This window comes from Eucyclogobius newberryi, unplaced genomic scaffold, assembly GCF_026437365.1.
Source record: "Eucyclogobius newberryi isolate DKJ021-1_F unplaced genomic scaffold, fEucNew1.0.hap1 SCAF_20, whole genome shotgun sequence".
In the NCBI taxonomy this organism is placed as follows: domain Eukaryota; kingdom Metazoa; phylum Chordata; class Actinopteri; order Gobiiformes; family Gobiidae; genus Eucyclogobius; species Eucyclogobius newberryi.
The window spans coordinates 13145548-13160061 of record NW_027315835.1 but is presented as its reverse complement, the minus strand read 5'-3'; the positions used below and the strand labels follow the sequence as shown (position 1 = coordinate 13160061).

Below are 14514 nucleotides of genomic sequence, written 5' to 3'. Positions count from 1 at the left end.
TTGTCAATGTAAAACACTTTGGACCACATACAATGCATTAAAGTGCTTAAATAAAGTGTGATTTGATCTAGGTTCTAGAAATGTATTTTACTCCCCCCCATATTTCCCACTCAGACTAAAAACTGCAAACTAAGATGGGGTTGAAAATTATTGATGTTTAGCAGATTTGTGAAGAACCAATTTTTAGCATGTCCTTATAGATGCCATAGCTTTTATGTTTATGTATACAGTATCAAAATGTTGTAATATTATATATTTAGTCTTTGGGCAGAGGTATCCCGAGTGCTGTCTGCTGCTGTCCTTGCATTTGCTGTTCCGCCTGAGCAACCTGCTCCTCGCTGCAACAATCCTGGAGAAAAACTGAAGCCAAGTTCCTTAGACGAGGGCTTTCGGACAGAGAGAACCGCAACAAACAGTGCAGTATTCCTGGCTGTGTGATTTCAGAGCGAGAGTCAGTGGTGATGAGGTTCATTAGAAGGGTGATAGCCGACAAAATAGTCTCTTCATTTTGACTTGATAAACAATTTGTGACCAAATTTATCCCATCATTTTGGAGAATAAACCCTCTGAATTCAGGCACCATGCTCAGGTTACACAATCCTCCTACAAAGAAAAATTATACAACAATAAAATGCATCGTTAGATACATTTTGTATAGAGGGTTTTGCTTTGGTGCTCACCCATGCCAAATTCGACAAAGTTGTCATTCTCTTCGGTCAGCATGTCCAAGAAGAGGTCAATCACTTGCAGATCCCTGAGATGATCATAGTTCTTTGGGTCGTATGAGAAATTTGCCAGATTTGCTAGTACTTGCTCCTTCGCTTCTGAAAAACATAGATAAGTTTCATGAAATTATTTAACATAAAGAATATTTTGATTAATCATGAACAAAGGTTTTTTTTTTCTAAACATCGATCCTAACAGCATAATAATACTGAATTAACAACGCAGTGTAAGTGTCAATTTCACAGTACTTGAAGCGAAGCTAATTATATACAATATGCGAGTTCAACTGGTTTTCTACGTTCCCTATTCTTTGTTTACCTTTACTATCCGTGTCCTGGAATTCAGTGACCAAGGTCTGCAAATACTCGAAACGGTCAGAGCCTTCAGCGGAACCTTTTCGCGACATTTCAGTATTTAAAGCGAGGGTTCGTTTTACATTTTCACATACAAAAAACGTAAACACAGCTCTACATTGGTTTGAGATGGATTTCCGTCGCTTAATTGTTCCCCCGGAAACCTTAACTTGCATGATAATAGTTCCACCCAAATATTACATCACGTTTATGATTTATATATTATTATTCTATCAATATTCACGCACACACACCCCTGCCGTAACTTAATGCATACCATTATAACGTTGTCTGTTTAATATCATTGTAAATTGAGTATTTTAAACCGGAAGTGGCCATACGTGACTCGTTACTCGTACTGGACGTCTTATCAACAGAGAGGTCACCACTGATCATGCTGACAGTTCTGTGCAAGAGTTATCGAATGGGAACTTGACATTTTCTGTGCAAATCTTGACATTTAGGGAAAAACGGGACATTCGAAAATGAAGAATACCCAGTTGTCTACTAAGAAACGTTTTGCCAAACCTTTCCTGTTTGGGACTCTGCTGTTGGGACTGGCCACAGCTTTCGTGAACAGGTGAGACTATGTAGCATGGGGGTTCTACAATATGCTTTTATTGTACTTCCATGCTGTGGGGGCTCACTAATAGGGCTTTGTGGGATCTGCATGCTGTGGGGCTACACTAATAGGGCTTTGTGGGATCTGCATGCTGTGGGGGTACACTAACAGGGCTTTGTGGGATCTGCATGCTGTGGGGGTACACTAACAGGGCTTTGTGGGATCTGCATGCTGTGGGGGTACACTAACAGGGCTTTGTGAGATCTGCATGCTGTGGGGGTACACTAACAGGGCTTTGTGAAATCTGCATGCTGTGGTGCTACACTAACAGGGCTTTGGGGGATCTGCATGCTGTGGGGGTACACTAACAGGGCTTTGTGGGATCTGCATGCTGTGGGGCTACACTAACAGGGCTTTGGGGGATCTGCATGCTGTGGGGGTACACTAACAGGGCTTTGTGAAATCTGCATGCTGTGGGGGTACACTAACAGGGCTTTGTGGGATCTGCATGCTGTGGGGGTACACTAGCAGGGCTTTGTGGGATCTGCATGCTGTGGGGGTACACCAACAGGGCTTTGTGGGATCTGCATGCTGTGGGGGTACACTAGCAGGGCTTTGTGGGATCTACATGCTGTGGGGGTACACCAACAGGGCTTTGTGGGATCTTCATGCTGTGGGGGTACACTAGCAGGGCTTTGTGGGATCTGCATGCTGTGGGGGTACACCAACAGGGCTCTGTGGAATCTGCATGCTGTGGGGGTTCTGATTTGATCTGACCTATTGGCCTGGTGGTGTCACCTGCTTGTATGTTAAATGTCATACTGTGGAACTTTCCGAGCAAAGCAGTAACATCTCCATGGAGATAAAGCAGGGGATGTGCCATCAACCAGTAAGCTTACATGGTTCTGTAATAATAAAATAATTTCTGACTTTCTGCAGGCACTGGTTCTTCCAGGACGTGGACGAGCTGAGGGCCCAGGAACAGGCCAAATACAACGCCAAGTGGTTAGATGTGATGGAGCATAGACAGAGGCAGCTGGCTGAAGTGGAAAAGAAGAAAGGAGGGTCTTAACAGGACCCAAAACAGACTGGACTATATCTGAGCCTTCAGACTTTTGGCTGAAGACTCTGAGCTGAGCTGTACGTGCTCTATGTAAAGATGTCAGAAGGGAACCATTTGAATGTAAATCAACAACAGATGTTGATAATTGATCTTATATTCTCAAATGCATCTCACTTAGTCTCAGACATACTGCATCTCACTTAGTCTCAGACATACTGCATTGTACACAGCATTGCTTTCAATTAATGGATAAAGTACTTATACAAAGCCAATATATGGTTAAAAATATTTGCAAATTATGTTTTGTTTTTCACAAACGTGCAGCATGGCCATAGAGCATGTGAATGAGTTTCTGTTTTTGTCTTGACTATCCTGCCCCATGTACAGACAAGCCCTTTGTGTCATTTTCTGACCAGCAGAGGGCAGTGTGCACTATAAAAATCTAGGCTTGTGTATCTTGGCAAGGTGCACACAAGTATTCAAAACAGCAAGTTCAAAACGTACGTATTTTTATTAAAACATGCCAGCAATATTTCCAGTTATAAATTAAACATTGAACAATAAAAAAATCAAATATTGCACATGAATAAAAATAATATGAAGAGTGAGTTTTGTGATTCAAACACCAGTCTTTCTATAGACTAGGGAGAGCACACTCAGGTGGAAGTATACATCAGTAAATAATGATCAATATGACCAGGATTACCACATTAAGCATGCTTACTTGAGTATTTAAACATTGTCCCAATTGAATTAAAGTTTTTAAAAAACATTTTCAGTAAGCCATAGTTCTGATTTAAGAACATTTAGGTAATTCTTGAGAACATGTACATTTATATAATTTTGCACTAATTAGGTGGCAAGATATGACTAGCAACAACCGTTAAGTCTTCTTGTTCTACAATGAACCCTTAATTAACATTACCCCACAGCCTGTTAAACCTGGCCATGATCCAATATTATTTTGTATATCATAGGCAATATAAAATATTACACAGGGGACCACAGTTACAGAAAGTACAAAGCACATGTGTCGAGACAATAACGAGTGATCCCAACAACCGTACATTTAATTTGTAAAGACTTGTGTTTCTGGAATTACTGTAAGTGCTCCACATCAGAACTTGGGTGGTCTCTATTATTAAACTGGGAGAAAATTGTCATTTTTGGTCAGACGGCGAGGGGCACGAGGCCTGGAGCAGCGGCTGCAGGCGGCGCGGTGATGGCTGGGTTGTTTTCAGAGTCTACTCCATTCACAGGCCTGTGTGAGAGAGTATGAGGTTAAATGAGATAGTTCAAACGTAAAACGGTTTCTATTCCCCAAATGTTAGCGTCTACTAGAGAAGTACCACAAGGAAAAGAGCACTAACCTACTTTCTACCTACAGTTTTCCACCAAGCCCCAGAGGTGAAACTGTAACTTTTAAGCTATACACCATACATGTCAACAAGTCAACATTTCTGTAGACAAGTTCAGGAAAGTACCCACTCCCAAGCCCAACTCGCCCACGTGTTTTAAAAGAAATCCCCCCATGGACATTATATTGTACGTTATTATGAGTAGACAGCAGATCCTGTTTGAATAAAGGGGGCTCTATAAATCAATGAGGCCTGTGAGAGTTAACCTAAATGTGAGGACACTGGGATTATGGCACATTAGGACAACTGGAGGTCGGCAAAAACAGTCGGTCAGCATAACCTTAATCCCAAAACTGGACAGAAAGCTGCATGATAATAATAAATGAGGCCCAAAGAGGTCATTTACAAACAGCTGCTGTCGACACTGCAAAAATAACTGACCCTGGTGGGCAATCTGTCCTCGTTTTTAATTGAACTAGTTTTGATCGTGGACAAAAGAGACTTCAGGTACTTGGAACAGCTAAAGCGCTTGAATGAAAATAAATACTTGTAACGTCAGGTGGCGTCTGGGTATTTGTAGGACTAACCAGCTGAACTGCTTGTCCTAGATCAAAATGTAAGCTATGATTGACATTTTAAGCCGCTAGGTTTGAGTCATGCTTGTGAGAAAAAAAAGATTGTAAAATGTAGGCCATCAATAATTCATTTGCAAGTAACAAACGGTGGACGAAGTAAATATAGTTTACAGCTGCAATCATTTTGACAAAATTGAAAATTGATTTACCTCTTATTGCTAATAAACTGATTAGATATTATTCTTTGTGTGTCTGCCTCTTCCATACGTTTAATCTCTGCTCACATAGTACACGAATTGACCAGATTCACGTGTGTAGTTGAGGTTGAGTGACACAGCATAAAATGTAACAGAAAAGAGACTTTAAAACTAGATGCGGCGGTACAAAATTCCCCTTTCTGGAGCAATGCTTTCCCATGACATTGTTTTCTAACCATTCACATGACACACAATGATAAGGAAAACTACTGTGGGAGGAAGTATTCACTAAAAAAGGAAAGATGTAAGCACCATTACTTACTATCTAAGACCACCACCGTTCATGTTAGTGGGTAGGATATTATTTCTACAGCTAGAACTAGAGGCAATTTGTTAAATACATGCAGCACCCAAATACAGAGAAAACATTTAGGACCTGTGGTGAGCGAGCAAAATCAAAGCCGGGAAAGTGACCATCTCTGTCCTGCTGGGAAAATGCAATAACAGCTCAGGGCAAGGAATTAAATACAGATTAAACACGGAGGATTTGCAATAACATGTGTCTATAGTACAAACACAGTACTTAAGAAAAGCTTTAGAGTGGCTGTTATCTCAAATTAATTAACGTAATAAAAACTGAAAACACCAATAATGGGCAGAATAAATGTAAAAAAATAAAGCTAAATTTTGCTGTGGATCCAGATCACAGCTTAAATCTAGGATTTCTCAAAAGGGCAAACATTTTCAACTTTAATGACAACGTAAAAGAGTCTAAAGGCGCGTTCACACTTTGGTTTTTAGACCTGAATTAAGAACATTTTTGTCCTTAAACTTGGTTTTGTCCAGTTCTAGTCGTTGTTTATTCCTGATCTAGTTCAAGTTTTGTTTTCGGCTCTAGTCCCAATTTTAATGTGGTGGCTCTTGTGTTTCGTATTATAACTCATTCTTTCTCTATTGGTCCCAACACTATGTCGTTTTATGCAAAGAAATTTGAACTCACGCTTTGACAAAATAGGATGTATGAAGTGATTGTGAGAAGTTGTTGTTGGCGTTGAGAGCATTGCTGTTGTCGAGAGCGTACGCCTTTCTCGCCTTCTGGTCCTTGGTAAAGTTCCTACAAGCAGCAAGCTTGGACTCCAGCACCTGAAGGAAACATAACAGCGTGACTCCTTATTACAGGGTTCAGTACAAGAAAGAGCCACGTTCTAAAGCATCAGAAGTGTGAATGTGACTCACCCCGACTTTGCGTAGGAGATCACTGACGATGTTGAGTGCAGATATTCGGGCGGAGGGCGTCAGTGGGGAGTTGGTGCCGTAGCCGTTTGATAGCGCTGCATGGTGAGAAGAGAGGGAATAAAGCTGACATTAAACAGCGGATGCATTCAAAGTGACAGGATGAGAAGTATAATTACAGACTAATGTGCTGCTGGTTGCTTTTATGGCCGTTTGCTTGTCAGAGTTGAACATAACATCGGAGGAGTAGCGTGAAAGTAAAATGCAGCAGTCATTTACATGCTTAATCAATCATGTAATCACGTTGCTTGAATTAGTCTTTTAGAGACAATCCAGTGGAGGAGGTTAATGGCAAAATGGCTCAGTCCCTTTTGGGGTATTTGATAATGGCTAATCTGATTTTCACACAGATGCATGCCGGTTGTTATGTCATCACAAACATTCTTTTGCATAGAATTTGCTGGATAGATAGATTTTTGTTGCATATAATGGTAAAAACAGAGAATAATAACATAATAGAAAATGTCTAGTGAGGCCTCCTTCTGTCTTTAGTTAGAAAATGTACTAATGTTGTAAAGCAAGCAATATAAAGCAGTATATTAATTCAATTTAAAAAGAAAAGTACTAATACAAACAGAGCAAAACAGAAGAGTGTATGCAATACTGTGGAGCCCTGATGAAGAGGATAAGCGAGAGATAACTATGTATAGTAGTAGTATAAGTAGATAGTACCGGTATACACTATGATCGATCCATAATCAAAATTCTGTTTTCAAATCACTGCCCTGACTGTGTCGCGTGTGCTGTCCCTGTACAAATAAAATAATACCATGCCATGTGCTGCCTCTGTCGCCCCGGCTGTCCTGGGGTTGAATAACAGCCACACCACATCACACCATTCAAACACATTCAAACAAGGTGTGTGAAGTGTCTTGCCACAACAACAATGCGCACTAGCTGGTTTACAAGACAAACATTCTCCCCCTAAGACAATAACGTGCCGATGAATGTCTTGTCTTGTCTTTACCTGTCGTTGTAAAGACGTTGTCCAGTCCTTTGCTCAGAGGTGTGGCAGGCAGAGACAGAGACGCCTGCTCCGCACTATCCATCTTCACATTGTCCTGAGTGGGAGAACTCGGAGCGGACATCCTGGTGGTGTCTGCCTGTCGCTCCCGCACCGCCAGCTCCTGTCGCATGTCTGCCATTTACAAACAAACACATTTAAGAGATTTCCTTCCAGACAGACAAAACAGGCCAATTATGCAAAGTTGTAATCAAATGGTCAATAATCACCTCTTGCTTCGTCCTTTAGTCTCTGCACGGAGACGAGTAGAGACTCCTTCTCATCGAGTTCACTCTCCAGGAAGGCATTTCTTTCTATGGCCTGGTTCAGACGCTGTTCAAAGGTCTCCAGAGAAACGATTGTAGCACTGAGACATAAGAAGACACAATGAAGGTCAAATCTAACACAGATCTATAAATGGGAGAGCCTACATTTCCCCTGGGACACTCCCTCTGCATGTGATAATCACACCTGCTCAGTATCACAGTCAGACGTGAATCAAATATCCATCCTCATTCAATTCAAGGCACTGATCAGTAGCACTCGTGTGATTTGCTAATTGGAACTAGAAAATGCAGCTCAGGTCTAAAGTAGATCTCTGGAAACATCTCAAAAGGTTGTGTTCACATGGAGTAGACATTGCCGTTTGAAATTGTGATTAAGTGTGATTGTTGCAAGGGTGATCTGAGGTTGAGCTTTGGCCATTTGTAGATACTCTGGTTTCAAAGATTGTGACTTGAATAGGGAAATACAGACTCCAGACTTCTGTCCATGACTGCAACATCATAACCGTATAAATTGTGCCCCTTTACCGTTTGGCCCTCTCCAGGTCGTCGTTGGACTGCTCGAGCTCCCTGACATATTTGTGAAGCTGCTCTTTGATGCCGCGTGTTTGGCCGAGGTCGTCCTCCAGCACAGAGATCTGTTTATAGCTTTGTGAGTATTGCTGCTCCACCTTATCCTGATGGAAAGAAAGAGGTATTAGATTTCTCTCTATGATTATGGTTGTGCAAAAACTGTAAATTAATGAACACAAGTCAATGCAATCCAGGAGTTTTCATACATCACGATAAACCATAATATTCAAACTGCCCTTAAAGCAGAATAATCTCAGTAGACCTATTTCTAAATGCACACTATTGTAAAAATAAAATAAAAATAAAGTTGCAATAAAAACAATACAACAAAAAACCTTATCTAAAATGAATCTCAAAAGTAACACAGTAAATAATGACAATCATGTTGTTGAAAAAATAAATACGATATATATTGAGACCCAAAAAGTATTATTCTATTGCTTATTTAACGATATGTTTATGAAGTAAAAGCTATTGAGATTGGCTAATGAGACATAGGCTTTAAGAAAATATTTTGCGCTTTAATAAACATTTTTCAAAAAGACCTGTATCAACTCCCTACTACTACTTCCAATATGGCATATCATGTGTGACCTATTTAGTCTCTAAGGCTCAATCAGCTCAATATCGGCTGACCTATATCTGCTGCACTACGCTGCCTGGAAACCACCGGACACACAAAAACATGCGCTTGATTTAAATACCCTCACCTTTTATGTTCAACAAATGATTGTCTTGAAATAGATATTATGATAATTTTTCTGGCATTTGGGATCTCACACACGTGCTACACTTCCTGGTGGAAATTATGCCATGAAAATACAGTATACAGAGGATAATGCATTACTTATGATGTAGTAATGACCAGCAGTGATACACAGCCATCTTGGTCAGGGAAGGTGTTTATTTCTAACATGGAAAAAATGTAAGTGATTTCTTAAATTTCCCCTGTAAGACTCAACTATGGGCCCCAGCACAGCAAGGTGTGTATGTGACAAATGTCATGGGAGAAACAAGATGGTATTGTTCATGTAAACCAATCTATCACCTTCTGATTTGTTGGGCACAACCCGAGAGTAATGTGAGTGGTGTGATTTTGTGTGCAAGAGCCGAAAGGAGGGGCTACAGCTGTAACAACGTGAACCGCACCTTTCCCACGGGACCAGACTCAGACTCAGAGGAAGTGATGATGAAAGATGACAAAATGCACGTACATAATAGATTCAATGGAAATATAGAGGAACACACCATATATCTACACTACATCTGGGGAGCTTATGCTGTCGTCAGACTTGTGTAAATTGTGACTAATGCTGATCTCAGCTATTTCAAATGTCCATGTGCAGAGAAGACATTTCTGGTGTATGAGCTTTATGACATTGTAAATCCATTTCTGGACATTTTGCAGCGATCTTATAATTCCAATTTACTTATATGCTCATTCTGATGAGTCGCTTTTAGCATCAGGGTCTAAATGTAAAAAATATAGAATTTAACATAATCTGTTTAGTTTTTTTACATGTATTATTTGTTGATGATAACAGCAGTATCTTATCAGAATGTATTTATTTACTACATACTGCATATGGTGTGTCTATTATGAAATTTCCCCATGTGGGACAATAAAGGGATATCTTATCATTATTGAGAACAATCACAATGGCCTTAATCTTTCCTTTGGTTTTTCCAGTTTGGGGTCAAATCATTCGCCTTCTTGCCCACACTGAACCCCCATCTAAACATTTTCCATTTGATACATCCACATTTGACCTGTTTTCTGGAATCATCACTAACACACACACACTTTTGATCGCACCCATAAATAACCCTTCTCATCCTGCTCCTGTGTAACGACATGCACACTGAAATCGCCGTCTGACCTTCAGTTGTATTTTTTATACCCGCATGTTTTATTGATGCAGAGACTCCAGACTGCTGCCGCTGTTACCTTGAGATTGTCCACCTCGTTCTTCAGACGGTTGTTCTCAGACTGGAGGTCCTTGATGCTGTGCTCGGCCTGCCCCAGCTGCGCTTCCAGCTCGGCCTCCAGATCGCGGCTTTCCTCCTGAAACTCCAGCAGCTCCTCCTGTGCGTCCTGGCAGCTGTGGGGTGGACACAGGCACCGAGCCGGGCGTTAAGACACACGAGTCGGGACAGAAAGAGGTCGTCCGCGAGCCTCCGAGAGAAATGGTGATGCGTTTACCAACTCAGCCAGAAAAACGTGTCATCTGGGATCCTGCTTTGACCCGGTTTTCAAATAATTTCTCATTTGAAGTCAATAAAAGCAATAGTGTAGCACCAAGAAATGATTGAAATATAAAAGTTTATAAAGCTGCATGGTTAAAAAGGCAATATTGAGGAGAACGTTGTTGTGATTGAAACTTGCATAATACATAATTAGTTCCCATATTTTCATTTATTTCATTAAAACATTAGCTCCTTGTCACGTGTTAAACTTGTGTATTTTACATTTTGATTTGGTAAATACTATATTACAGAGCCATTTCTTACACCAACCTCTTTGGAGTTTTCTTTTTCTATTTTCTATCTAGTATTTTTCTTTGATATTAAATAAATACAACTTGAAATGATCCTGAGAGACGCAAGTTTAAAGACTGAATGTAAACATGTTCTCTTCCCATCCTGCCATGTGGTGGACCATGTGATCACTGACCTGAGCCGTGGCAGAGCACGTTATGTAAGGGTGAGAACGGTCGAGAAGTCACATCGCTATAAATAGTGTGTCAATAACCTTCGACATGTGAACCTAAAGTGCTGAGGAATTGGACCAAAGCCAAGAAATCTATTAACTAATGCTAGCCCTCAGCCCAGAGAGCCATAAGCTTGAAATGGAAATATGCAGAAGGATTTTCCTTCACCGTTCCTTTGACGTTTCTTCATTACAGTTTTCCGTAATCACTATTTCATGGTTCTATCATCAAATGTACTTTAAAGTCTGCCAAAAAACAAAGTGAAGTTTCTAGCTGCAACATGCTTAACCCTCAAGCACATATTTCATTAAAGTTCATTAGAGCGATGTCAATTACAGGCAGATTTTACAGTTTAATCAGTGGTAAACCACAGCAACCAGTCTGTATAATCATATTTGTCAGAGAGGCAGCAGATCTGACACTCTGATCTAACACAAGATCAAATAGTTTTCTTTTTTTTTTGTACGTATGACAGAGCAGAATACGATATGAGGATTCAAGATACAGCCCTACACAAGCGGCTGCCTGAAGGTACAGCTTTGTCTGACACTTACATAATGGGGCGTAGGACAAAATGTACAAAACAAATCTGTCTAAGAACAAAATATATGTAATAGCAACATTTGCTATAGAAATCTAGGTAGAAAAGCTATCATTTAGATGTGGACAAACTTGAATTTACGGTAAAAGTGAAATAGGATCTGACTGTGTTGAATAGAGGGAGTTTTCCAAAGAGCCTGTACTTTGAATGAGTAACTGGATATTTCCAACTGTGAAAGCCACCTTCTTTAACATAGCACACAAATAAGGCATAAATCGTGCTTTTCCCAACCAAAGATACAATGCAGATTTCTGTTGGATCATATGACAGTCAATGCCATAATGGAGGATGGAATATAAAGAAAAAAGCCCTTTCAAACCGGCTCATCGCTTTGATCAGACTCTAAACTGGGATGAAGCAGGAGTTTGTTACATACCTCTTCTTGTATTTGAGAGACAACGCCTTCCAGAAGTCAATCTCCTCATCTTTGGAGGAAAACTTTGGTATCACGTCCATCTCCATTGCAAACATATCTAAGGAAAACAGGAGAAGAAATATTAAATATTATTCTTAGCTTATAAACTGTGCAACTGATCAGAAAGCTCTTTAAACAAGATAGAATCCAATATCACTCATCTATCAAATAGGGAAATGGCATTTGACAACACTGCACATATATATATTAATATTCTCCATCTCATATAAGAGGCATATTTTTTTCACAAATTACAAGAATGAACAAAATAAATGTGCATCTTGGCTTCATCTAGGCTTGGTGTCTCTCAGTAGCAGGACTTTAGCTGCCTCAGGGTCAGAGGAACTTAACCTGTCTAAACTTAATCGTTAATCTTGTTCAAACTTGTCATGTTCTTTATCCAAATCTTGTTTTGGTTTGTTAAAGTATGTGATTCCATAAAGTATCACAGTATTTTCAATTCCTGGCATGAAGTTTTTTGTCAGTTGTACAGTTTGTATTGTCATAAACATAACAGGTAATAATTATTCTGTTAGAAAAGACCAGTTAGATATGACATATAGGGCAATAAGATTAATTTATACGCCACTACATTATTGATATGAAAAAACATTTGTGCCGCAACAGTCCGAATGAAATGTATGGGACAAAAAATCCACTCTCACATTGTTTCCATGCATGCATTGATTTATGTATAGTTAGGGGCATTTAAAATAGACACTGCAAATCAGAACACCATGCCAACAAAGCAAAGTAAACTGTAAGAAAGCAATCTAATACTCAAGAGTTTTGACAGTCAATATCCCCAATTTTGCAACCAAAGGGATACAATTATCTAATGTGACTCATCTACAGTAGAGTCACAATTTCCTTCTGCTTCCTAAAAATGTCTCTTAGAATCAGAATTACTTTTTATTTTGGTCATAGACATGCAGCTGACAAGCAGGGATGGGCCTGGTTAGTACTTGGATGGGAGACCGCTGGCACGTCAGGTGCCACAGTGGAGCGGTTGGCGTTGTGTCCTTGGGTATGACACATTACCCATCTTGTCACCAGTGTCCATGAATGCTGGTGTATTAATGAGGCACATTAGGGAGAAGCAAAAACTATGCAAGTCCAATTGCAGTCGATGTTGTAATTTCCGGTTGAACCCTATTGATCTGCACGAGGCTGCTGGGTGTTTCTTTCTATCCTCTCATTGGACATTTCAATTTTATTCGATCATCAAGATGAGGCGCAGCTAAACATGAACAAGCCTAGTGTGTTTGTGGGACAATGCATGGAAATTAAGCATTTATGTCATGCTCATTAACATGCACTGTCCAGACCAAATAAACTAAATAATTATAAAAAATAAACTAAAATTAAATATATGTATATATATCACAAATATATCACAGTAAAAATACTATGAATACTGTATGCAATTTATTTAAGTGTACAACTTTACAAGTGAACTGAATACAGCACGAAGACTGAACAAAGAGTATTTTACAGTACAGCATTTGGGAGTTTGTGTCATTGTTTGTAGACTCAATCATAAAGTTGACATAATGTTGCACACAACCCTAAATAGCACATATATTATTAATATAAAGGTTCCTTAATTACCACAATGTCCTTAGGTAATAGGTTACATACTGGCACAGGCACAAGAGGAGGTATTTGATCCAACTACTTTTAGAGTCTCATGCCAACAGCAACTTTCACTCTTAACCTCAGCCACATTAAAGCACAGATACAGCCAACAGCCATGTTAAATAAAGGATAGTGATCAGTCTACCTGTTAATCTTTGGAACATTCACACGGAATACATTAGACTGCTTTCTGAGCTCTTAATCGCCACCTTCCTCTTAGAGCTACACTGTGGAGTAAGATTAGATACTACATACTAATAGTGAACTGTAAACACAGGGTATTTAATGTTAATGACAATAATCTGTACGGTGCAGCTAATAGCAATTCAATTACATTTGTTGGGGGTAAAAAGCTGTAATTAATGAAGGGATTCTTGCAGGAAAAAAAAGTTCATAAATCTACAAAAGAATCAAGGGAGTTAAATGAAAAGGACACACAGGCTATATTCCCTGAACCACATACACGTGACTTATTCCAATGGTAGTATTATGTTATATATGTTGGTTTGTAAGTACCAAAATAATGACTAGAGCTACAATACCCTTTAAATCTGCAGAATTTCCGTTTCCATACAGTCATCCTCTTTACACGTGCAGAAATAGCTGTTTAATGGCAGATTGTGACGGCCTATAAATAGAAATTCAGTCGAAAAATGATTTACTCATCGCACGACGGATGGAATCTGCCGACATGGTGCTGAATAACACTGTTCCCGGCTAAATAATGTTTATATTCTGTGGATTTACACGACAATAATCCCGACAGCCTTGATTATTTGACAGCATAATATAAAACACAGGCACAGGATGACATGATATTGAGGTCAGCTGTCAAACCCAGGCTGATCCACCTGTGGTCGGAGAAAAAGACGCCGCTCTACCTCGCGATGTAAACGCGTTTGTAGTGAAGGTTTATTTACCTGAGCATCGCCTCGTATGGAAATAATGTCAGTCCATCTTGTCCTCCTTTACCGAGGCCGAGCGTCTCTTGTGATGATTGTGATCTCCGCTCCGCACGCACAGGCTCAAACGCACACATCCGTTTACGCCTCTGACCAGCGCGTGCGTGCCGCGTGCGTGCCGTGCGTAAGCGGCGCGATGTCAAATAAATGTTAGTATTAACGCAAACAACAAAAAAGAAAACCACACTTGACAACATATG

General features: G+C 39.9%; 2 protein-coding genes across 4 annotated transcripts; both read right to left on the bottom strand.

Moving 5' to 3' along the window:
- Window positions 1-187: 187 nt before the first annotated feature.
- armc7 (armadillo repeat containing 7) lies at window positions 188-1213 on the bottom strand. Its single transcript, XM_072456868.1, has 3 exons — window positions 1045-1213; window positions 681-824; window positions 188-603 (listed from the first exon to the last, which is right to left on the bottom strand). Exons 1-3 carry the CDS (start codon window positions 1130-1132, stop codon window positions 257-259), a joined length of 579 nt encoding a protein of 192 aa, XP_072312969.1. The 5' UTR covers window positions 1133-1213; the 3' UTR covers window positions 188-256.
- A 1983-nt stretch (window positions 1214-3196) lies between these two features.
- On the bottom strand, window positions 3197-14365 carry ndel1a (nudE neurodevelopment protein 1-like 1a). Of its 3 annotated transcripts, XM_072456860.1 has the most exons (10): window positions 14273-14365; window positions 11676-11772; window positions 9936-10089; window positions 7943-8091; window positions 7361-7497; window positions 7095-7265; window positions 6071-6165; window positions 5835-5977; window positions 5271-5318; window positions 3197-3965 (listed from the first exon to the last, which is right to left on the bottom strand). In XM_072456860.1, exons 2-10 carry the CDS (start codon window positions 11768-11770, stop codon window positions 3875-3877), a joined length of 1083 nt encoding a protein of 360 aa, XP_072312961.1. In that variant the 5' UTR covers window positions 11771-11772; window positions 14273-14365; the 3' UTR covers window positions 3197-3874. The 3 variants fall into 3 exon arrangements, with proteins under 3 accessions (XP_072312961.1, XP_072312959.1, XP_072312960.1); XM_072456858.1 differs by lacking the exon at window positions 5271-5318; XM_072456859.1 differs by having other exon boundaries at window positions 3883-5318.
- Between the last annotated feature and the right edge of the window lie 149 nt (window positions 14366-14514).